Genomic DNA, 24,386 nt, shown 5'->3' with positions numbered 1-24,386 from the left:
CTGGAAACTTCCTACCTTGTCCTCTGTGACCTCTCATGCCTGTTGTTGAATCATTAATAAGTGGACAGGTGATTTACCCACACCTAATGGAATGTTCCACGGCGAAGCCTTCCACTAAAGACTTAAGCCAAACCTGAGAATGACACCTTGGGAAAAAATGTTGTAGGACTTGCAAGAGAAGACCTGTTATCCATAATCTTAGTAGTGCCCACACTAAACACAATCCCTTGCTAGAGCCAAGTCTACTGATCTAGCCTTCAGCAAGGACTCTCATTCTGCTGTATAAGCAAGAAAACAAGAACAAGGCCAGCTTACCCTGCACTCTGTAGTTCCTAGGAATTTAAAGGGAGAAACATCTCTGTTCAATGGTAGTGAAAACTGCAGTCAGCCGTTCTCAGCAGCTCACCTGGTCCTAAGATGCCCATTGGAGAATTCGATACACACATTTTGTCATGAAAACACACATGACAAAATGCTATCAGTAGCACACAACATCTCTGTCATACATTCTCTATACCACCATGTTAGGAAGAGATGGTAATGTGATGAAGAGAACAGGGTACAAGTGTTTCCCCTGTGCCCATGCAGTGGCATTTATTTACAGTATAACTGAGATGAACAAGCCAGCAAATAACAAATAAGTTCAAGATTGATGATACACTAAACATGAAAAGTGACCAGCTGCTTTAAAATATTTTATATTCGTTTGATATAGAGGCTCCTGCTGACGCTCTCAGCAAAACAGGCTTGTGCTCCATATGTCTATATTAATGTTGGCCAGCTGACTGAATAATGCTAGTGTGACAACTGAGAAACAACATTGGCATCAATATATCACGATTGTTTGATGGTAATTGAATGAATCTCACGGAACATTATACATACAGTATGTGAAATAAATAGTACAGAACATGTTTTCCTGAAGGAATGGTGGCCTCAGTTACACACCAATACTAACATAATGTACAGAATGAGGCAGCAGCAAAGTGTGCCACACCTTTTATAAGAAACATGAATAAACTTTTGGCAAATGGATGTGAAACTCAGCAACACAAGGATTCCTTGTGTGAATTCTGCCTGTCAACACAATCTCTCTCAACACATACCGCACTTTAATCTAATCTCAAATGCTTGGTTCAGGTCCATGAAAATGAACCGACTGTGTGGAAAGCCAGCCAGGTTCCCATGGGGCCCAGATCTAGTTTGACGGAACACCCAGCTGTCAAGCCTGGGATGAGAGGTCAAAGGTCAGATGGCAACGCTATATTAACCTTGTCACAATGAACTGACGATATCTCTTATCATCACTGCTTCCAGGGGTGAACTAAAACACACCAGTCCTCCCAGGTCATCCATCTCACTCTGGACTTCTAATCCTACACCTGGAAACAACATGAGGGTTATTCATGATGACTGAAAATAGTATGATTATGACTATTTCATATTTTACTTAGTAGCAATATCTTAAATAACATACAAAACACAATCACTTGATCTTTATAGTGAAACTTTCAACCATTAGGTCTTGATGACATGCTTTTATGAGCGTACATTTAAATCTGAAGCACAGAGAGAAAACATGTGATGAAGAGAGGCATTCCAATTTCACCACAGCCTCAGTGTATTCCCCATGTATTTCTTTATCTTTACTGATGTACTGTTGTTCTTGGTCCTCCCAGACGGGGACTGTGTGTACCCTGTGCCCTCCCAATGTCTATGTGTGTACACTTAGGGGGCTGAGGGAAGGAGGGAGCTGTCTGGATTACCACAGGAGGAAGTGCAGTGTACCTTAGATAAGCCTACTCCCCTGCCCCCTGTTCCTTGGTGCCCCCCCCACCCTTCTCTCTCCTGTACCCCCGCTGCGGTGTCCATATCTTCGAGCTTCTGGCTGGCAGGCTGTGGTGTCACCCCCAAGTCACACCAAGCCGACTGCCCATCCCCACACAGTCTCCACACACACAGGGGCACATGCTTCCTGAGCAGCTGGGTGAAAGAGGGAAATGGTGGTAAGCCACAAACACACCCATATGTGACATTTAGCCCCTTCTACACTACTCACAGTTAAACCGATAAAACTCAAGAATGATCAACCAAAAAATAAGAGAAGATACACATTAGAGAATCAACATCTACATTGCACAAAATTCTCTTTACTTGTTGTCACCTGTAAATTTAAGTGGAGTACAGGCAGAGATTTTTCACGTTGGAGACAACATGATGTACCTGGCCCAGGCTATGGAAAACTGGAAAGGAGTAGGTCCCTATCACAGGCAGTTATAGCTAGTCTCTATAGAGACTCACCTGTTTAAGTATGGGAGTTAAAGATAATTATCTACTGTGATGTCCAATCTGTCATTCTGCTCTAGAATATTCTGGGACCCGAGGGGCAAAATACTAAATAGAGAATGCTAGAGAATGCTGTGCTTTCATACAATCATACAGAGAGAGTTAGGTCATTCCACGACAGCAGTGACTTTTGCATCCCTTTGATATTTTAAGTAGAAATTGTGCATATTTATTTTGTGCATATTTGTCAATATTTATGAAGTGCCCTTTAATATGGACAACAAGAATAATTTAATAAGTCTGAATACAGACTTGCTAAAGTGTAAAGATTCAGCATCCCACTTAAGCCCAACATTTCTCCAAGTTGTCACCATCATCTACACACAATACCACATAATGGCAAAGTGAAAACATGTTTTTAGACATTTTAGCAAATGTATTGAAAATTAAGTACAGAAATATCTCATTTACATGTGTATTCACACCACTGAGTCAACACATGTTAGAATAAACTTTGGCAGTGATTACAGCTGTGAGTCTTTCAGGGTAAGTCTCTAAGAGCTTAGCACATCTGGATTGTACAGTGCAATATTTCAAATCAAATTTTATTTGTCACATGCACCAAATACAACAGGTGTAGACCTTAGTGAAATGTTTACTTACATGCCCTTAAACAACAATGCAGGTTTTAAGAAAAATAAGAGTTAAGAAAATATTTACAAAATAAACTAGAGAAAAAATAAATAAAATAGCAACAATAAAATAATAATAACGAGGCTATATACAGGGGGTACCCGTACCCAATCAATGTGATGGGGTACAGGTTAGTCAAGGTAATCTGTTAAGAAGCCTTTTGGACCTAGACTTGACGCTCCGGTACCGCTTGCTGTGAGGTAGCAGAGAGAATAGTCTATGACTAGGGTGGCTGGAGTCTTTGACAGTTTTTAGGGCCTTCCTCTCACACCGCCTGGTATAGAGGTCCTGGATGGCAGGAAGCTTGGCCCCAGTGATGTACTGGGCCGTACGCACTATCCTCTGTAGAGCCTTGCGGTCAGAGGCCGTGTAATTGCCATACCAGGCAGTGATGTAACCAGTGATGTAACATGTAACCAGGATGCTCTCGATGGTGCAACTGTAGAACTTTTGAGAATCTGATGACTCATGCCAAATCTTTTCAGTCTCTTTTGGGGGAATAAACGTTTTAGTGCCCTTTTCACAACTGTCTTGGTGTGTTTGGACCATGTTAGTTTGTTTGTGACGTGGATATCAAGGAACTTGAAGGTCTCAACCTGCTCCACTAAAGCCCTGTTGATTTGATTAGATTTGTGATTATCTCTTTTAGTCCTCATTTGGAGTCCTTAAACATTAAAATACAATTTATAATACGATCACATTTTAACATATAACACACTGTTACAAACAGACATTATACACTGACACGTCGATAAGAATCGGGGTATGCTCGGCTCTTCTTTTCCTGTAGTCCACAATCATCTCCTTTTTCTTAATCATGATGAGTGAGAGGTTGTTGTCCTGGCACCCCACTGCCAGGTCTCTGACCTCCTCCCTATAGACTGTCTCATCATTGTCGGTGATCAGGCCTATCACCATTGTGTCGTCTGCACACTTAATGATTGTGTTATAGTTATGCTGGGCCACATAGTCATGGGTGAACAGGGAGGACAAGTGGGTCTAAGCACCCACCCCTGAGGGGCCCCTGTGTTGAGGACCAGTGTGACAGATATATTGTAACCTACCCTTACCACCTGGTGGTGGCCCGTCAGGAAGTCCATGATCCAGTTGCAGAGGGAGGTGTTTAGTCTTAGGGTCTTTAGTTTAGTTATGAGCTTTGAGGGCACTATAGTTTTTAACTCTGAGCTGTAGTCAATGAATAACATTCTCACATAAGTGTTCCTTTTGTCCAGGTGGGAAAGGGCAGTGTGGAGTGCAATAGAGATTACATCATCTGTGGATATGTTGGGGCAGTATGCAAATTGGAGTGGGTCTAGGGTTTCTGGGATGATGATGTTGATGTGAGCCATGACTAGCCTTTCAAAGTACTTCATGGCTACAGACGTGAGTGTTATGAGTTGGTAGTCATTTAGGCAGGTTACCTTGATGTTCTTGGGCACAGGGACTAAAGGTGGGCTGTTTGAAACATGTAGAATTATCAGCGCATGCTCAGAGTACACGTCCTGATAATCTGTCTGGCCCTGTGACCTTGTGAATGTTGACCTGTTTAAAGGTCTTACATCGGCTACAGTCGTCCAGAACAGCTGTTGCTCTCATGCATGCTTCAGTGTTGCTTGCTTTGAAGTGCACATAGAAGTCCTTTAGCTCGTCTGGTAGGCTTGTGTCATTGAGCAGCTCGTAGCTGGTCTTCCCTTTGTAGTCCAAAATAGTTTGCAAGCCCTGCCACAGCGTCGGAACTGGTGTAGTAGGATTCAATCTTAGTCCTGTATTGACGCGTTGCCTCTTTAATGGGTCTTCACAGAGTATAGTGGAATTTATTATAAGCATTTTGCTTTTTTAAGTCTTCAAGCTTCATCAAGTTTGTTGTTGATCATTGCTAGACAGCCATTTTCAAGTCTTGCCAAACTGATTTAAGTTAAATCGGCCACTCAGGAACATTCGCTGTCTTCTTGGTAAGCAACGTGTGTATTTGTTCTTTTATATTTGGTATTTTAGGTTATTGTCCTGCTGAAAGGTGAATTTGTCACCCAGTAGATTCAGGCAGTAACACAACAAAATGTGGAAAAATTCAAAGGGTTTGAATAATTTCTTAAGGCACTGTAAAAGTAGGTGAGCTGGTTCTACTCTTTTTTGCCATTTTCTGGTGAAAAACTGAGTAGTGGTTCAAGCATATACAGGTGTCAGCGCCGTGTGTATAGGTGGCAGGGAAGTCAGGCGCAGGAGTCAAAATGGAGTGTAAATGGAGTCTTTTAATAAATGTCCACGGAACATGCTCCATAACACTAAAAGTACAGACATGAACAAACATGGGTACGAGGACCCGTCGCGCACCAACACAACAACTAAACAACACTGACAATAAAACAATCTCTGACAAAGACATGAGGGGAAACAGAGGGTTAAATACACACCAGGTAATGAATGGGATTGAAAACAGGTGTGTGGGAAGACAAGACAAAACCAATGGAAAATGAAAAATGGATCAATGATGGCTAGAAGACCGGTGACGTCAAACGCAGAGCACCGCCCGAAGAAGGAGAGGCAACGACTTCGGCAGAAGTCGTGACAGTTCCCCCCGATGCGCGGCTCCAGCAGCGCGTCGACACCGGCCTCGGTGACGACCCGGAGGGCGAGGTGCAGGGCGATCCGGATGGAGACGGTGGAATTCTGATAACATGGAAGGATCTAACACGTCCTCCACCGAAACCCAGCATCTCTTCTCTGGCCCTTATAACCCTCCCAGTCCACGAGGTACTGAAGGCCCCTCGCCGGATGTCTCAAATCCAAAATGGATCGAACAGAGTACGCCGGGACCGCCTCGATGTCTAGAGGAGGCGGAGGAACATCACGCACTTCAGCCTCCTTGAGCGGGCCAGCCACCACCGGCCTGAGGAGAGACACATGGAACGAGGGGTTAATACGGTAACTAGTGGGCAGTTGTAACCTATAACATACCTCGTTCACTCTCCTCAGGACTTTAAACGGCCCCACAAACCGCGGACCCAGCTTCCGGCAGAGCAGGCGGAGGGGCAGGTTTCGGGTCGAGAGCCAGACCCTGTACCCTGGAGCGAACACCGGGGCCTCACTGCGGCGACGGTCTGCGCCAATTTTCTGGCGCGCTGAAGGTGGACGTGGGCTGCCTCCCAGGTTTCCTCAGCGCGCCGAAACCAATTGTCCACCGCAGGAGCCTCGGTCTGGCTCTGATGCCAAGGAGCCAGAACCGGCTGATACCCTAATACACATTGAAAAGGGGTAAGGTTAGTGGAGGAGTGACGTAGCGAGTTCTGAGCCATCTCTGCCCAGGGCACGAACTTCGCCCACTCCCCCGGCCGATCCTGGCAATAAGACCGCAGAAACCTACCCACATCCTGGTTAACTCTCTCCACCTGCCCATTACTCTCGGGGTGAAAACCTGAGGTAAGACTAACCGAGATCCCCAGACGCTCCATGAACGCCTTCCAGACCCTTGATGTGAACTGGGGACCCCGATCAGACACTATATCCTCAGGCACCCCATAGTGCCGGAAAACGTGTGTAAACAGGGCCTCTGCAGTTTGTAAGGCCGTAGGGAGACCGGGCAAAGGGAGGAGACGACAGGACTTCGAAAACCGACCCACAGGTGTAACCCTGTGAAGGTGGAAGATCAGTCAAAAAAAATCCACCGACAGGTGCGACCACGGCCGTTGAGGAACGGGTAGAGGTTGTAGCTTACCTCTGAGCAGGTGTCTAGGAGCCTTGCACTGGGCGCACACCGAGCAGAAGGAAACATAAATTCTCACGTCCTTAGCTAAAGTGGGTCACCAGTACCTCCCATCAAGACAGCGTATCGTCCGACCTATCCCAGGATGACCAGAGGAGGGTGATGCCAGAGTGCCCTGCCTGCTTTCTCTATACCCAGAGGAACCAACCCGGCACCGACCAGCAGTGTGCCCTCTGCAACCATGAATGGTGCTCGAGCGGGAACCCCCTCCGGTCTCCCTGCGCACCATCCCTCCCAATTCCATAGGTTCGGGAGAGAGGGTGCGGGAGGATGGAACAACCAGACCCCGATCTAGACGTCCACGAGTAGCCAGCATGTTGTCGAGCCTGATGGACATGTCCACCAGCTGGTCGAAGGTGAGGGTGGTGTCTCTACAGGCCAGCTCCCGACGGACGTCCTCGCGTAGACTACAACGGTGATGGTCGATCAGGGCCCTGTCGCTCCATCCAGCGCCGGCAGCCAATGTCCTAAACTCCAAAGCAAACTCCTGTGCACTCCTCGTCTCCTGCCTCAGATGATAGAGGAGCTCACCCGCCGCTTTGCCTTCGGGTGGATGGTCGAATACTATCCGGAAATGGCGGGTGAACTCCTCAAAATGGTCCAATGCCGTATCCTCCTCTCTACACACAGCGCTGGCCCATTCCAGGGCTTTTCCGGTGAGGCATGAGACGAGGTCGCAACTCTTCTCATGGTCAGATGGTACTGGGGAGACCGTGGCCAGATACAAGTTCAGCTTAAGGAGGAAACCCTGGCCGCCGGCAGTATCTCCGTTGTATCCCGTGGGTAGGGATAAATGGATTTTCGGTTCCGGAGGGGAAAAAGCATTCAAGGGAGATCCCGGTGGTGGTGGTGGTGGAGAAACTCCCTGTCTCTCCCAGCGATCCATATTCTGGACAATGCGATCCATTACGGTGCTCAAACAGTCAATCGCCTCCGCTTGTTCCCAGACACATTCCTCCCCCTCCATGAGCGTAGTGTCCTCTCTGGCTGACTTCATATTTTTTGGTCAGAGATTCTGTCAGCGCCGTGTGTATAGGTGGCAGGGAAGTCAGGCGCAAGAGTCAAAATGGAGTGTAAATGGAGTCTTTTAATAAATGTCCACGGAACATGCTCCATAACACTAAAAGTACAGACATGAACAAACATGGGTACGAGGACCCATCGCGCACCAACACAACAAATAAACAACACTGACAATAAAACAATCTCTGACAAAGACATGAGGGGAAACAGAGGGTTAAATACACAACAGGTAATGAATGGGATTTAAAACAGGTGTGTGGGAAGACAAGACAAAACCAATGGAAAATGAAAAATGGATCAATGATGGCTAGAAGACCGGTGACGTCGAATGCCGAGCACCGCCCGAACAAGGAGAGGCAACGACTTCGGTAGAAGTCGTGACAACAGGCTAGAAATGTTTGCTTGTATTCCATTGCCACTCCCTGTTGCAAGCAACAAGCCTTCTTTCCCCTGTCACAAGGGGATTCATGGCTGATATTTAAATGTTTTATATCACCTTTATTTAACCAGGTAGGCTAGTTGAGAACAAGTTCTCATTTGCAACTGCGACCTGGCCAAGATAAAGCAAAGTAGTTCGACACATACAACAACACAGAGTTACACATGGAATAAACAAACATTCAATCAATAATACAGTAGAACAAGGCTATAAACAGCATGTGCAAATGAGGTAGGATAAGGGAGGTCATTTAAGATGAATTAGTCAACCCTGCTACTTAATTTGGCTACACCACAGGTTCAGCAACTGGAGCTTTCACTAAAGGAGCAGAACACTAAAATACAGTATATACAAAATAAATTAAAGCCCCATACTTTCACAGAAAAATCTACAGACAAAACACAACATTCAGGGGATTGTTTTAAATAAGTACACACAAATACACACATGTAAGCATGAACACATGCACGCACACTCGCACGAATGCAAACATGCACACACATGCCATATCATGTGTATTAATTACATATTGCATCGTGTTGGCACTTGGCCCTTGTAACTAGATTATCCCAGAGAAAAAGCAACTGCCACGATAAAAATTGGGTGTTTGTTTTTCTATCTTGGCCAGAAGTATAATTTACCAGAGGTTATTAGAAAACAAATGAGACTATTGTGCTGAAATGAGGACCTGGACAGAATTCAAACCTTACTGAGAGACAGAGGGTGAGATGGGAGAGGGATAGAGAAAGAAAAAATGGTTTCAATACACTGTGTCTAATCGGACTGTATTGGGAGAGTAATAACACATGAAAATCTCAACTGGGCCATATACAGATGTAAGAACTTCATTTGATCACCCTGTTGCAGGACATTTCATATTAGACCAACAGTACAGTAGCACAAGTGTAAGTAGCTTTTGCTGTAAAAGTCCAGTCTCAGTCTCGCCATGATCTTCAAATAATATGATGAAATATTACAGAAAAGATTCTTCTCCCTCTCTCAGCTGCTCTTTACTGTAAGCGACCACTCTGTCTCACAAACGTATTCAACCAACCATTCTGCTTCAATGGTGGGATTTCCTGTCCCTCTTATCAGATACTGTAGATGCTAGAACAATGGGCTCAGCCCACACAGTGACACGCACAAGGGCCCTCCGTCTGTCTGTCCACCGGACTGGCCTGCTGGACAAGCCACTGTCCTGGCAGCGTTCCACTTCAGCCAGATGTCCCATGCTGGACCCAAGCCAAAGACCCTGACAATTCTGGAGCAGGAAACATGATTTTATAAACAGATACGGTCAGTGACTGTAGACTAGTATGACTGTACACTACCATGGGGAGGAGACTGACAGTGACCTGAGGCATCACCTGCTCAGAGGCTTGACACAGATGGCTGACAATATGACCATTACTAATACAAATCATGATTAACAAAACTATTTAAGGGTTTCTTTTATTTATATTACAGTAACACAAGAGATAGCAACACATTAAAAATGTGCACAACAAACAACTTTGTCTCTTGTAAAATAAATACACAACAAATATACAAATGTCCTAAAAGTTTGAAAACAAGCATCATATTATATCAACTTTTCCAGCGTAACGTTGCTAGGGATAATCAGACAATATTTTGGTTGTGCTCTTTAACAGTGTGATGAATGACACAGACAAACATGTAACTACTATGTTATTAGGGCGTAATTACCTATTTTGAGGTCTTCAATTCCATGTGACAGAAGGGGGAATGGGGAATGAGCATTGCATTGATGTGAGTCATTGCCCTACAGCTCTACTCGTCCCTTGCTTGTAATTAGCCAAATTAGAACAATATTTGCTATTGCGTTCCTGTTTGGGGCTGAAAACAAACTAGATTTTCAAGGCAAAGCTGTACAAAAGCATTTGAAAATAAAGAACAAATGTTTTGACTTGCTTGTAGAAGACCATGCGATGGTTAGCCAAGGGGAAAATGTCACTACACAACGAATCTACAGCAATATCCAAACAAAGACATCTACAGTTGTCACAAGAAAACAGAAAAACAAGCAGCTTACCTCCAAAGAAGAAGATGTACAGTATATATTTAATGGGTGTATCTGTGTATCTATTTGTGGTAGGAAATGTTTTATATTACAGAATATCAGAGGTGTGCATTAAATATACCATATCAATAGAAAATAAAACATTAAGACAGCATCCACATTACATTGTATTCACACACATATTTACAAAGAGCCAGCTTTGAGAAGGAGACAGGGTTGAAAAGCGAGTTGGGTAAATGTCATACTGTGGCACCTACACACAGACGCACACACTTTCCGTCTGTGCATTTCCAGGTGCTCTTCACAACAATATCTCAGTGTGGGAAGAGGGAAGTCCTAGTGATGGGAGTCTGAAGTGATACAGAGCTCTGGCTGAGAGATGGTGGAAATGACACTTCCGTCAGAGGAAGCAGCTGGACATAAAGAGCGGAGGGAAGGCTGAGAAATCAGCTACTGATGGATGGGAGCACTGAGGGTACTGCATTGAGCTTATAAGACATGTCACAACCTTGTTTGATTAGACAGCTCTAACATCTAACACCAAATTGGCTATTCATCTGAGCAGAATTCCTCCCATTGGCTTTTTCTCCAAACAGTTATTGGTTAGTTCTGCAAGCTTCACATTGGCATTTGAAACAAGCATCATTGGCTTTTTGTCTCAAAACAGAAAGCCTTCTTTAACAATCTTTAAGAGTAGAAAGCATCCACTGGCTAATCACCTTTTCCCTTACACAGTATGCTCATCCTAACCATGCACTGTTTCACAGTTTTTATACTAAAGAAACCCCATAGTGATATGGCAGTACCTGTCTGATGACAAATGTAAACAAGGGTCACATACTGTAAAAGACAGAAGAGGTGCCGACACAAGCAACATATTTACATATTTACAAGGATTCTCCAGCAAGCAACCATTGCTGAATCTAAGCTAATGCTACCTCTCACACCATACGCTTATTACTAGCCATACACAAGGTCAATATATACACATATAAACAGTCATAGTACCATGCTTATCGGTTCATTAGATTGAGAGGTTTTGAGACTCAACCTCCTGAATATAATTTCAGCCATTGGCCCTAGAAATGTCTCTCCTTCACATAATCACCAAAACTGAACTTGTGGAATAATACTAACATTCATTTTTTAAAAGATGCAACAGAAGAAAAAGGTAAACTGAAAGCTTCATTACATGATGCCTACATCTGGAAAGATGTTACATTTCAAGTACTTTCACCTCCAACGATAGTTGTATTTTAACCATTATAAATGCTACATTATTTAGTTTAAGAAAAAATATATATTTAAAAGAACATAGTAATTCAGTTTAATACATTGACAACGGAAATGTGAAAAACAAAAACATTGTATGAAAAATATAAGATACAGTAACAGCAACATTGAGGAAAGTCCTCATAAAATAGCACTACTATGGAGCTATAAACTATAGTGTCCATTTCAAACAGCACATCAACATTTATATGCAGTAATGATCTAGGAATGGTAACCCATAAGGCGGCCAGGAGCAGAGGTTTCGAGAGGATCCTTCTTTAAAACCTCGGTCTGAAGGGGGAGGCTAACAGCTAGGCATAAGGTTGGGAGGGGGTGGTTAATAGCTAGACACAATATATGATTGGAATAGGGTGTGGTGGGGTGTTCGGGATGGCACTGAACAGGCACTTTATGGGGCATCCATCGTGGGTGGGGCCTTACACCTGGTGGACCCTGAGCCCAGTGGCCATCTCCCCCAGAAAGATGTCATCGCTGGCGCTGGCCAATAGGGGCTGAGTGGAGGCGTTGCTGTTGCCCACAGAGTTAAGGCAAAGGATGTTGGCATTCTGCGCCCCCTGGTCCACGCTGGTAACCTGTTGCCCCATTGTAACCGGAAACCTGGAGCTGAAGTTCAGATAGATCTAGACAGAGAGAGGGAGAAACGGAGAGGAACAGAGAGAGTTCATACTGGAGGGGTGTTTTCATTGCAGTTCTGCTTACTGAGTGAGAAACATGTAGCGTGGTTAAATAAAGAAGGTGACTGTGTAGCATTCTGGTCTGAAGGTGTGAAGGGGAAGGCGTGAGGAGAGAAGGCCTGCTCTGTGTTAGCTAAATCGCTGGCATGTTTCAGAAGTGAGAGGTGAGCGGATTTCATGAAGAGAGGTCATCATGACACAATGAAAGAGGTGATTATGTGTGTGTTAATTGAGGGTTGACACATTTGTGTGTGTTAACTGCTAGTCTGATGGTAGCCTAAACATGTGGCCCTTGGTAGTTGGGGTGGGGAAACCCACAGGCATGTTCTTTGTACTCTGTGTGGACTGTAAACCCACAGGCATGTTTTACTTAAATACTTGTAGTAAGTTGAATTCCCTGATCCACCTCTACGCAGATGACACCATTCTGTATACTTCTGGCCCTTCCTTGGACACTGTGCTATCTAACCTCCAAACGAGCTTCAATGCCATACAACACTCCTTCCATGGCTTCCAACTGCTCTTAAACGCTAGTAAAACCAAATGCATGCTTTTCAACCGTTCGCTACCTGCATCTGCACGCCCGACTAGCATCACCACCCTGGATGGTGGACATCTATAAGTGCCTAGGTGTCTGGCTAGACTGTAAACTCTCCTTCCCGACTCATATCAAACATCTCCAATCTAAAATCAAATCTAGAGTCGGCTTTCTATTTCGCAACAAAGCCTCCTTCACTCACGCCGCCAAACTTACCCTAGTAAAACTGACTATCCTACCGATCCTAGACTTCGGCGATGTCATCTACAAAATAGCTTCCAATACTCTACTCAGCAAACTGGATGCAGGTTATCACAGTGCCATCCGTTTTGTTACTAAAGCACCTTATACCACCCACCACTGCGACCTGTATGCTCTAGTCGGCTGGCCTTCGCTACATATTCGTCGCCAGACCCACTGGCTCCAGGTCATCTACAAGTCCATGCTAGGTAAAGCTCCGCCTTATCTCAGTTCACTGGTCACGATGGCAACACCCACCCGTAGCACGCGCTCCAGCAGGTGTATCTCACTGATCATCCCTAAAGCCAACACCTCATTTGGCCGCCTTTCCTTCCAGTTCTCTGCTGCCTGTGACTGGAACGAATTGCAAAAATCGCTGAAGTTGGAGACTTTTATCTCCCTCACCAACTTTAAACATCTGCTATCTGAGCAGCTAACCGATCGCTGCAGCTGTACATAGTCCATCGGTAAATAGCCCACCCAATTTATCTACCTCATCCCCATACGGTTTTTATTTATTTACTTTTCTGCTCTTTTGCACACCAGTATCTCTACCTGCACATGACCATTTATCACTCCAGTGTTAATCTGCTAAATTGTAATTATTCGCCTACCTCCTCATGCCTTTTGCACACAATGTATATAGACTTTTTTTTCCTACTGTGTTATTGACTTGTTTATTGTTTACTCCATGTGTAACTCTGTGTTGTTGTCTGTTCACACTGCTATGCTTTACCTTGGCCAGGTCGCAGTTGTAAATGAGAACTTGTTCTCAACTAGCCTACCTGGTTAAATAAAGGTGAAATATATATTTTAAAAAAAAGCTAGGCCTCAAAATAAGGCCTTGTGAAATATGCAATGTATTATCATAAACGGTTTAATTATAATGATAATATTAGCCTAGGAACTTACTCGGTGAAGGCCACAGGACTGAAAATGAATGAATTCAACAACCATGGGTCTCTGTCACTAATACAGTCATGTGAGGTAATTCTACAATTCACTCAAAAAGATAAGGCACACAATGAAATTATATTGGAGGTGTGGTTTAGTGGGGCCATTCCTCCAAATTTAAAGCCGATACAACTCAACCCCTACACGGTCACAGTGACTCCATCAGTTTGAGTAATGACTACAAAAACACTAAGGTACAGTTGAAGTCGGAAGTTTACATGCACTTAAGTTGGAGTCATTAAAAATTGTTTTTCAACAACTCCACAAATGTCTTTATAACAAACTATAGTTTTGGACATCTACTTTGTGCATGACACAAGTCATTAATCCATCAATTGTTTACAGACTGATTATTTCACTTATAATTCACTGTATCACACTAAGTTGACTGTGCCTTTAAACAGCTTGGAAAATTCCAGAAAATCATGTCATGGCTTTAGAAGCTTCTGATAGGTTAATTGACATAATTTGAGTCAATTGGAGGTGTACCTGTGGATGCATTTCAAGGCCTACCTTCAAACTTAGTGCCCCTTTGCTTGACATCATGGAAAAATCAAAAGAAATCAGCCAAGACTTCAGAAAACAAATTGTAGACCTCCACAAGTCTGGTCCATCCTTGGGAGCAATTTCCAAACGCCTGAAGGTACCACGTTCATCTGTACAAACAATAGTACGCAAGTATAAACACCATGGGACCACGCAGCCGTAATACCGCTCAGGAAGGAGACGCGTTCTGTCTCCTAGAGATGAAAGTACTTTGGTGTGAAAAGTGCAAATCAATCCCAGAACAACAACAGCAAAGGACCTTGTGAAGATGCTGGAGGTAACAGGTACAAAATGATCTATATGAGTCCTATATCGACATAATCTGAAAGGCCGCTCAGCAAGGAAGAAGCAACTGCTCAAAAACCACCATAAAAAAGCCAGCCTACAGTTTGCAACTGCACATGGGGACAAAGATTGTACTTTTTGGTCCTCTCCATGTCCTCTGGTCTGATGAAACAAATATAGAACTGTTTGACCATAATGACCGTCGTTATGTTTGAAGGAAAAAGGGGAAGGCTTGCAAGCCGAAGAACACCATCCCAACCGTGAAGCACGGGGGTGGCAGCATCAAGTTGTGGGGGTGCTTTGCTGCAGGAGGGACTGGTGCAATTCACAAAATAGATGGCATCAAGACAAAATAGATGGCAGCATGAGGATGGAAAATTATGTGGATATATTGAAGCAACATCTCAAGACATCAGTCAGGAAGTTCAAGCTTGGTCGCAAATGGGTCTTCCAAATGGACAATTACCCCAAGCATACTTGCAAAATGGCTTAATGACAACAAAGTGTTGGAGTGGCCATCACAAGGTACTGACCTCAATCCTATAGAAAGTTTGTGGTCAGAACTGAAAAAGCGTGTGAAACGTTTGACCCAAGTTAAACAATTTTAAGGCAATGCTCCAAATATTAATTGAGTGTATGTAAACTTCTGACCCACTGAGAATGTGATGAAGGAAATAAATTAAAGCTGAGATAAATCATTCTCTCTACTATTCTTCTGACATTCCACATTCTTAAAATAAAGTGGGGATCCTAACTGACCTAAAACAGGGATTTTTTACTGGGATTAAATGTCAGGAATTGGGAAAAACTGAGTTTAAATGTACTTGGCTAAGGTGTATGTAAACTTCCGACTTCAACATTAAGTGCAACAGGTTTCATCAAAAGTTTTGAGTAATGACAACACATAGTGGTTTACAGTGTGGCCCTGTGGTAATTCATTAACTCTGTCAAAACAACTAGATCAGTCCTAACAGTCTGTGACACATGCTGGAATGCCTTAACAGATGACTGGTCAGCAGTGTTCAGCGGATGGGACTCTTTGATTGTTAGGTGGTACTTTAAAAGCACTTCTGTCAGGTTTCAAATTCTTTCTCCCATTCTTCAACCACTGAGTGGCCTTACAAAAGGCTAGGGCAGTAGGCTAACGCCACTGGGAACAGACATCAACTCGGTTCCACGTAATATCATTATATTACATTTGTATTTATTAGGGATCCCCATTAGCTACTGCCTAGGCAGCAGCTACTCTTCCTGAGGTCAAAATACATTAAACGCACTTACATTACATATCAAACAAATATAAAGCAGTACATCATATAAAATGAATACACTACTACAATACATAATTGAAATGATGTGGAAATGATTCAACCAGTGTGTGCCCAGTGGGACGTTACTAAAACACGAAGGCAGGTAATATTTGATTGAATTTGTATAGTACAGTGGCTTGCGAAGGTATTCACCCCCTTGGCATTTTTCCTATTCTGTTGCCTTACAACTTGGAATTAAAATAGATTTGTGGAAGGTTTGTATCATTTGATTTACACAACATGCCTACCTACCACTTTGAAGATGCTAAATATGTTTGATTGTGAAACAAGAAATAAAGACAAAAAAAAACAGAAAACTTGAGCAAGTCAATACTTTGTAGAGCCACCTTTTGCAGCAACTACAGCTGCAATTCTCTTGAGGTATGTCTCTCTAAGCTTGGCACATCTAGCCACTGGGAGTTTTGCCCATTCTTCAAGGCAAAACTGCTCCAGCTCCTTCAAGTTGTAATGGTTCCGCTGATGTACAGCAATCTTTAAGTCATACCACAAATTCTCAATTGGATTGAGGTCTGGGCTTTGACTAGGCCATTCCAAGACATTTAAATGTTTCCCCTTAAACCACTCAAGTGTTGCTTTAGCAGTATAATTAGGGTCATTGTCTTGCTGGAAGTTGATCCTCCGTCCCAGTCTCAAATCTCTGTAAGACTGAAACAGGTTTTCCTCAAGAATTTCCCTGTACTTAGCGCCATCCATCATTCCTTCAATTCTGACCAGTTTCCCAGTCCCTGCTGATGAAAAACATCTCGACAGCATGATGCTGCCACCACCATGCTTCACTGTGGGGATGGTATTCTCGGGGTGATGAGAGGTGTTAGGTTTGCGCCAGACATAGCATTTTCCTTGATGGCCAAAAAGCAATATTTTAGTCTCGTCTGACCAGAGTACCTTCTTCCGTATGTTTGGGGAGTCTCCCACAACTTTTGGTGAACACCAAACACGTTTGCTTATTTTTTTCTTGCCACTCTTCCTTAAAGCCCAGCTCTGTAGAGTGTATGGCTTAAAGTGGTCCTATGGACAGATACTCCAATCTCTGCTGTGGAGCTTTGCAGCTCCTTCAGGGTTATCTTTGGTCTCTTTGTTTCCTCTCTGATTAATGCCCTCCTTGCCTGGTCCATGAGTTTTGGTGGGCAGGGCTCTCTTGGCGGGTTTGTTGTGGTGCCATATTATTTCCATTTTTTAATAATGGATTTAATGGTGCTCCGTGGAATGTTCAAAGTTTCAGATATGTTTTTATAACCAACCCTGATCTGTACTTCTCCACAACTTTGTCCCTGACCTGTTTGGAGAGCTCCTTCATAGTACCGCTTGCTTGGTGGTACCCCTTGCTTAGTGGTGTTGCACTCTCTGGGGCCTTTCAGAACAGGTGTATATTAAGAACATGTGACACTTAAATAAAGTCTACCTGTGTGCAATCTAACTAATTATGTAACTTCGGAAGGTAATTGGTTGTGCCAGATCTTATTTAGGGGGCTTCCTACCAAAGGGGGTGACATATGCACACACCACTTCAGTTTAAAAAAAATGGAACATTTTGAAACACGTTATTTTTTTCATTTCATTTCACCAATTTGGACTATTTTGTGTATGTCCATTGCATGAAATACAAATAAAAATCTATTTAAATTACAGGTTGTAATGCAACAAAATAGGAAAAACGCCAAGGGGGGTGAATAATTTTGCAAGGCACTGTTTGCTACTATTAAATACAGCACAATCTCAAGGTGGGACCTTTTGGCACTTAAAAAAATCTCAAGAATATGGATTTTACTGCTGGTAAACTCTTGTGAATACCTTAAATCCATAGTCTGTCAACATGTGTAAACAAGCAGGTTAGAAGAGATCTGTGACCTACGTGTTTTGTGGTGTCTGACAGCTGTTGTTCAATCCTCTCCACCACCTTGCTGAAGGAGTGTCTCTTAAAGGGGTTCGAGTCCCAGCACGACCTCATTATCTCATACCTGAAACCACAACACACATATTTAGCACAGGCATGGCACCAAGCACATACACCTGTTACCTATCTTGTCTCTCCCCCCTCTCTTACAAAGTGACACTTTACATGCTTTTCTCTAAGTCTATTCTTCTGAAAATGGAGCTAACGTCTAATAACAAACTAAATAATAATTTAGTTTTCATGGTGAAGTTTATGGTGAAATTCATTAAATATGCAATCTGCTTAAATCCCACATATTCACACCCCTGTATAGTACACCCACGCACACACCGTCTTTCTCAAGATACTTAGACACATGCACTCACATTTCACTCGGTGCAAACTCTGGTGCATCCATTCTATATCCTTCCTTAATCATTTTGTAGAACTTTGAGTCCACAAGCATCCCAGGATATGGACTGCTTCCTGTAGGCCATGAAGAAAATAAGATAATGAAAACACACACATGGACAGGTACTCGCACACACAGACACACAGACACACACACACAGGGTAACGTGGACGTACGTACCGAGTGAGAAGATTTCCCAGAGCAAGATGCCATAGGACCATACGTCACTCTCAAATGTGTACACACATTCAAAGATGCTCTCTGGAGACATCCACTTGACTGGGAGGCGGGCCTGCATGGAACACAAACCGTCACAGACAGTCTAATATGTCAGATGCATTTCATGTATTCATAAAATGCATCAAAGCAAATCTCTTGACATCTTTGAAGTAATCCATCATCTCTATCGCTTCAGCTGTCTACAGCAGTGAAGAGTGTAGAATTAGAGAGAGCAAATAATGAATGCAGATGCTTTTGATTAATCTTGAATTTTGGATCAGAAATGTTCAAAATTGCTTGTTCTTGTATGAGAGGAGAGGTACTGTATTTCCTTAGTTTCAAGAGTAGGTTAAAACTCCCCTAAGGTGCTTAATGTTGTGCTTAATTGAAATAATTCAGTGACATTTAAAGGAATACATAATCACACCTGTCAGAGTGCACATTACAATGTCAGATCCATCAGATACACACTGAGTGTAAAAAAAACTTTAGGAACACCTTCCTAATATCTAAAGCATTCCACAGGGATGCTGGCCCTGAATTCATCTGGTCAGTCTGTCAGGGAAAGAGCAGGTGTTCCTAATGTTTTGTACACTCAGTGTACATACATACATACATACATACATACATACATACATACATACTTCACATGCCATGGAATTGGAACATACAGTACTAGCCCCTGATGCCCCCAGGCTCATGGCTGACACTGGTTTTGAGAGGCTTTATATCAATGCTGTGCCTGTGCTTGACTATTCCATTGATGGTTTTCACTGCAAAATATCCATGCTGTGTCTATAAATCACATTGAGCTCAACAGTAGTACGCGATGGGCCAGACTTACATTGCCTTTGACTACATAGTTGGAGTCTGTGGTGATGTCACGGGCCAGGCCGAAGTCACAGATCTTTGCCACTCGCCCCTGAGTCAGCAGAATGTTCCGGGCAGCCAGGTCTCTGTGGATGCACTGAACACACACACACAAATAATAAAACATTATGTAATGTAATAAGATAACATAACAGTTTTAAACACTACTAATACATGGTGACAGTAAATGTTCTTCCCCGAATTTGTTCCACACACACTGATTGATACAGGGCCTGGCTGTAGTCTGGTGTCCGCTTGCCACAATGGGTTATACATTTTTCAGCAGAATGCTCAAAATGCATTCTGGACCTGTTGACCAGCTATGGAAATGTGATCCTAGCATTGTTTGGAAATTAAGAAGATGGAACTAATGTGTGTGTGTGTGTGTGTGTGTGTGTGTGTGTGTGTACGGCTTAGCGTGTCTAAATTTAATCTGATACATAGAACAAACAATACCAGTGGAAATAGTGCTTTTCTTGGTCTACGTGAATGTACAGTACTTACAGAATGAAAATATTTAGAGAATGGTTGGACATTATCTACCATCATGGATTTAACTTGCTGGATTTAATTGCCGAGTGAAAAGAGACCTGTTGTTCTGAATAGCTAGTGGTGGGGGCTTTCAGGAGCTATATTAGGAGAGGAGAGCTTCTATGAGGAAATTAAGGGCTTACATTTTTAGAAGCCAGGAAGTCCATGCCTTTGGCCACTTGATAGGAGAAGCTGAGCAGATCCTCAGTGTCCAGAGAGAGACTGTCCTCATGGAGCATCTCACTCACAACATCAGGCTCACTACTGGAACCACCTGAGAGAAACATAGTGATAGAGCAAGATCATTTGAGAGGTGGGTAGAGGGAGCAACATTGTGTATTAAGGAAGCTTAACTATGGATAGAGGGAGATACTGCACATTGCAGGCTGTATAAATTAGCTTTCTCAAGTGATATATGTGATAATTATCAATTCAAATAAAAGTGGGTGTCTCGCCTGGTTTGCGTATCGAGATTCTCTTCTCTGAGGAGACGCCATTGGGCAGGACACTAGCGACAGAAGGCCTCATATCCATGTAGCCATTCCTGCCGTCTCTGCAAGGAGGAAATAAGCAGTCTGGTGTCAGTTCAGTCGCCATCAAATACTACACATAACTACAATATACTAGGTAAGAAATACTCCCCAACATAAACATTTATGAATCTCCAGAGACATTTATATTTACTGTAAGTATTTTTCTCAATAACAGCAAAGAGTAGTCGGTTTAGTGTAGACGTGTCCTGCCTTATAGACCATGAAAGTACTGTATGCTTAGTTAAATTGGGGAATTTCCCAATGGGTGGGAGAACAACGGCAGTGGTATTTACCTTTGTGAGCAGGTGAGATGACACAAGCAACAGTACATATATACAGTATAAACTGTGCAGTGAAAATTACAGTATATACCACCCAACTACCACCCTCTCCTTGTAAACATAATGAGTCCACACTGACCCATCTGTAGCTGTCTCCCTCTGCAGCAGGACATTCCTGTAGTAGCAGTCCTCCCCTAACGTGTCACAAAAGAACGTCTCCCTCTTCTTCCTCAGAAAGTTGAGGAGGTCACCGAAGCAGCAATACTCTGTGATCACCAGGGTTGGGCCTGAAGACAAGGAGACAAATAGCCATGGTCAGTCACATGAATGTCATCCACCAAGAAACAACACACTAAAGACAAACAAGACAAACAAAACACCTTGAAATATAGACACACCAAAACAAGTATAGCAAGTTTCAGGAGCACCACTCCTACAAGTTGCAAGAGCACCACTCCTACAAGTTGCAAGAGCACCACTCCTATATCATAAACATTAATACAACGAATAGTAAACATACTTACGCCCAACAAGCAATGTTCCCTCAAATTGTTTGGGAGCTCTGAGCAGATTTCTGGTCTGCTGAGCGCAAACTTGAAGGTTGTGGAAATTCTGTGCAACTTCCAGCACGCGTTTTAACTGTGGCCAAGTAGGCTACTGTGGCTATTTGATCCTAATGTTGGCGTACCAGGCCTTCCAGTGGCCTACCATAGAAAACTATGGAGAAAATGCATCCCATAATATTTTAACATGGAAATAGCTGTTCTATCATTCAGCCTTCAGTAGCAGCCAATGTGTGGTGTTCAATGTAGGCCTACATTCCATGAGAGAAAAACAAAACATGCAAGGCTTGAAATCAACCTTTTTATCCACTTGTCCTTCAGACAAAGAGGTGACTGAAAATGTAGTTTTGTTGTTTGATGCAAGAAACCACTTTACAAAATAAAATGTATTATTATTCCCATACCATTATTACAGAGAATCAGACAAATTATGCTAGCCTCTGCCAATTGGCTACTTAGATTATTCAAGCCTGTCTCAAAATACAAAACTACCCCTTTAAAACAAAAACAGCTCTTTACCTCTTAATATTTTCTAAGATGTCTAGAAATGTACATGTTTTGTAGGAAGCAATCGCTCCCCTATTGTTGACTACAAATGATCTATAACTGGGCTAATAACTCACTAACTAGCAAAGGATATGAACAAAATGTGCACGTGGCTACATACATCCAGCTCTTCGCATGATCTCAAAACAAGTGCATCCACTCACTAAGACAGCTGTAAACTCAGTCCAGTTCAAAGTAAATGGCACAGATCCATATTTGGCAATGGTCTATTTGCATATAGGCCTACTGCAGCTCTGATTGGTAATGATGAAACGGTCTGTGTAGAGTATTGGCTGAGTATGGGCTGAGTCATGTGCAAAAGAATCATACTCCGACGCATTGTGCCGACAACAAATTATTTTGCATAGTTCGTTTTGTTTCGGTATGTTGCATTGAAAGTGGCTAATATTGAGTGGATTCAACACAATTGCTACAGTAAAGAGAAACGTTGATAGTGTTAACTCACAGGGAAAACTCTAGAAAGGCTGATATTTCGCCAACAAGTCATACAATCCTTGGTGATAAAAAGGGAGGATTGTTCTGATTATTACTGTATCTTAAAAACATCTGCCAACTGTAGTTCCCAGATTGATAGTAGAATAGTAGAATAAGCCCTACAGTCCTCTAGACATGCTGCTCCTTACCTCCAACAGTACAGGCTCCCAGCAGGTTGACAATGTTCATGTGGTTTCCCAGGTAACTGAGAACTTTCAGCTCCGACATCAGAGCCTCCTTCTCAGTGGCATGGGCACTGGCTGTGGAAACACCACCAGAACATGATCATTTAAAAGTGCTTCAAAGTCATCATCAAAGAAAACATCACAGGAAGTATGGCCTCTGGCTGGTTTATTGTCACAAGCATACATAAACTACATGACCAAAAGAATGTGGACACCTGCTCGTTGAACATCTCATTCCAAAATCATGGACATTAATATAGAGTTGGTCCCCCCTTTGCTGAATAACAGCCTTGACTCTTCTGGGAAGGCATTCCACTATATGTTGGAACATAGCAACGGGGGCTTGCTTCCATTCAGCCACAAGAGCATTGAATGAGGTTGGGTACTGATGTTGGGCGATGATACCTGGCTCTCAGTCAGTGTTCCAATTAATCCCAAAGGTGTTCGATGGGGTTGAGGTCAGGGCTCTTCGCAGGCCAGTCGAGTTCTTCCACACGATCTCAATAAACCTTTTCTGTATGGACCTTGCTTTGTGCACGGGGGCATTGTCATGCTGAAACAGGAAAGGGCCTTCCCCAAACTGTTGCCACAAAGTTGGAAGCACAGAATCGTCTGAAATGTCATTGTATGTTGTAGCGTTAAGATTTCCCTTTACCGGAACTAAGGAGCCTAGCCCGAACCATGAAAAATAGTCATCTTCCACCAAACTTTACAGTTGGCAATATACATTCAGCAGGTAGCGTTCTACGGGCATCTGCCAAACACAGATTTGTTTGTCGGACTGCCAGATGGTGAAGCATGATTCATCACTCCAGAGAACGAGTTTCCACTGCTCCAGAGTCCAGTCGCGGCGAGCTCAACACCACCCCATCCGATGTTTGGCATTGTGCATGATGACCTTAGGCTTGTGTGTGTCTGCTCGGGCCAAGGAAACCCATTTCATGAAGCTTCCAACAAACAGTTTTTGTGCTGACGTTGCTTCCAACTTACTTGTTGGAAAGGTGGCAACTAATGATCATGCCACGTTGAAAGTCACTGAGCTCTTCCGTGAGGTCATTCTACTGCCACTGTTTGTCTATGGAGATTGTATGGCTGTGTGCTCAATTTTATACACTTGTCTGAACCGTATCTGGCTGAAATAGCTGAATCTATTCATTTGAAGGGGGTCCACATACTTTTGTATATACGGTGGATTCAGATATTATTCAGACCCCTTGACTTTTCCACATTTTGCTATGTTACAGCCTTATTCTAAACATTATTTAAACATTTTTTTTCCATCATCAATTTACACACAATAGCCAAAAATGGCAATGAACATTTAGGCTAATTGATTAAAAATAAAAACTTACATATCACATTGACATAAGTATTCAGACCCTTTTACTCAGTACTTTGTTGAAGCACCTTTGGAAGTGATTACAGCCTTGAGTCTTCTTAAGTATGACGTTACAAGCTTGGCACACCTGTATTTGGGGGGGGTTTATCCCATTCTACTCTGCAGATCCTCTCAAGCTCTGTCAGGTTGGATGGGGAGCGTCACTGCACAGCTATTTTCAGGTCTCTCCAGAGATGTTCAATCTGGTTCAAGTCTGGGCTCTGGTTGGGCCACTCAAGGACATTCAGAGACTTGTCCCAAAGCCACTCCTGTGTTGTCTTGGCTGTGTGCTTAGGGTCGTTGTCCTGTTGGAAGGTGAACCTTCGCCCCAGTCTGAGTTGCTGAGTGCTCTGGAGCAGGTTTTTATCAAGGATCTCTCAGTACTTTGCTCTGTTCA

At 43.1% G+C, this 24,386-nt stretch overlaps 1 protein-coding gene across 1 annotated transcript in view; it reads right to left on the bottom strand.

Moving 5' to 3' along the window:
* Window positions 1-9,637: 9,637 nt before the first annotated feature.
* LOC115108535 (mast/stem cell growth factor receptor Kit-like) overlaps window positions 9,638-24,386 on the bottom strand; it is a 40,208-nt gene continuing 25,459 nt past the window's right edge. Inside the window, 9 exon segments of the mRNA XM_029633003.2 lie at window positions 9,638-12,155; window positions 17,956-18,061; window positions 18,363-18,462; window positions 18,569-18,680; window positions 19,452-19,574; window positions 20,152-20,282; window positions 20,464-20,561; window positions 20,962-21,109; window positions 22,576-22,686. Coding sequence (XP_029488863.2) covers window positions 11,952-12,155; window positions 17,956-18,061; window positions 18,363-18,462; window positions 18,569-18,680; window positions 19,452-19,574; window positions 20,152-20,282; window positions 20,464-20,561; window positions 20,962-21,109; window positions 22,576-22,686 — 1,133 coding nt within the window. The 3' untranslated portion in view covers window positions 9,638-11,951.

The sequence above is a fragment of the Oncorhynchus nerka genome, linkage group LG24 (genome assembly GCF_034236695.1).
Source record: "Oncorhynchus nerka isolate Pitt River linkage group LG24, Oner_Uvic_2.0, whole genome shotgun sequence".
NCBI lineage: Eukaryota > Metazoa > Chordata > Actinopteri > Salmoniformes > Salmonidae > Oncorhynchus > Oncorhynchus nerka.
The sequence above is the reverse complement of the archived record's forward strand: the minus strand, read 5'-3'. Positions and strand labels throughout refer to the sequence as shown.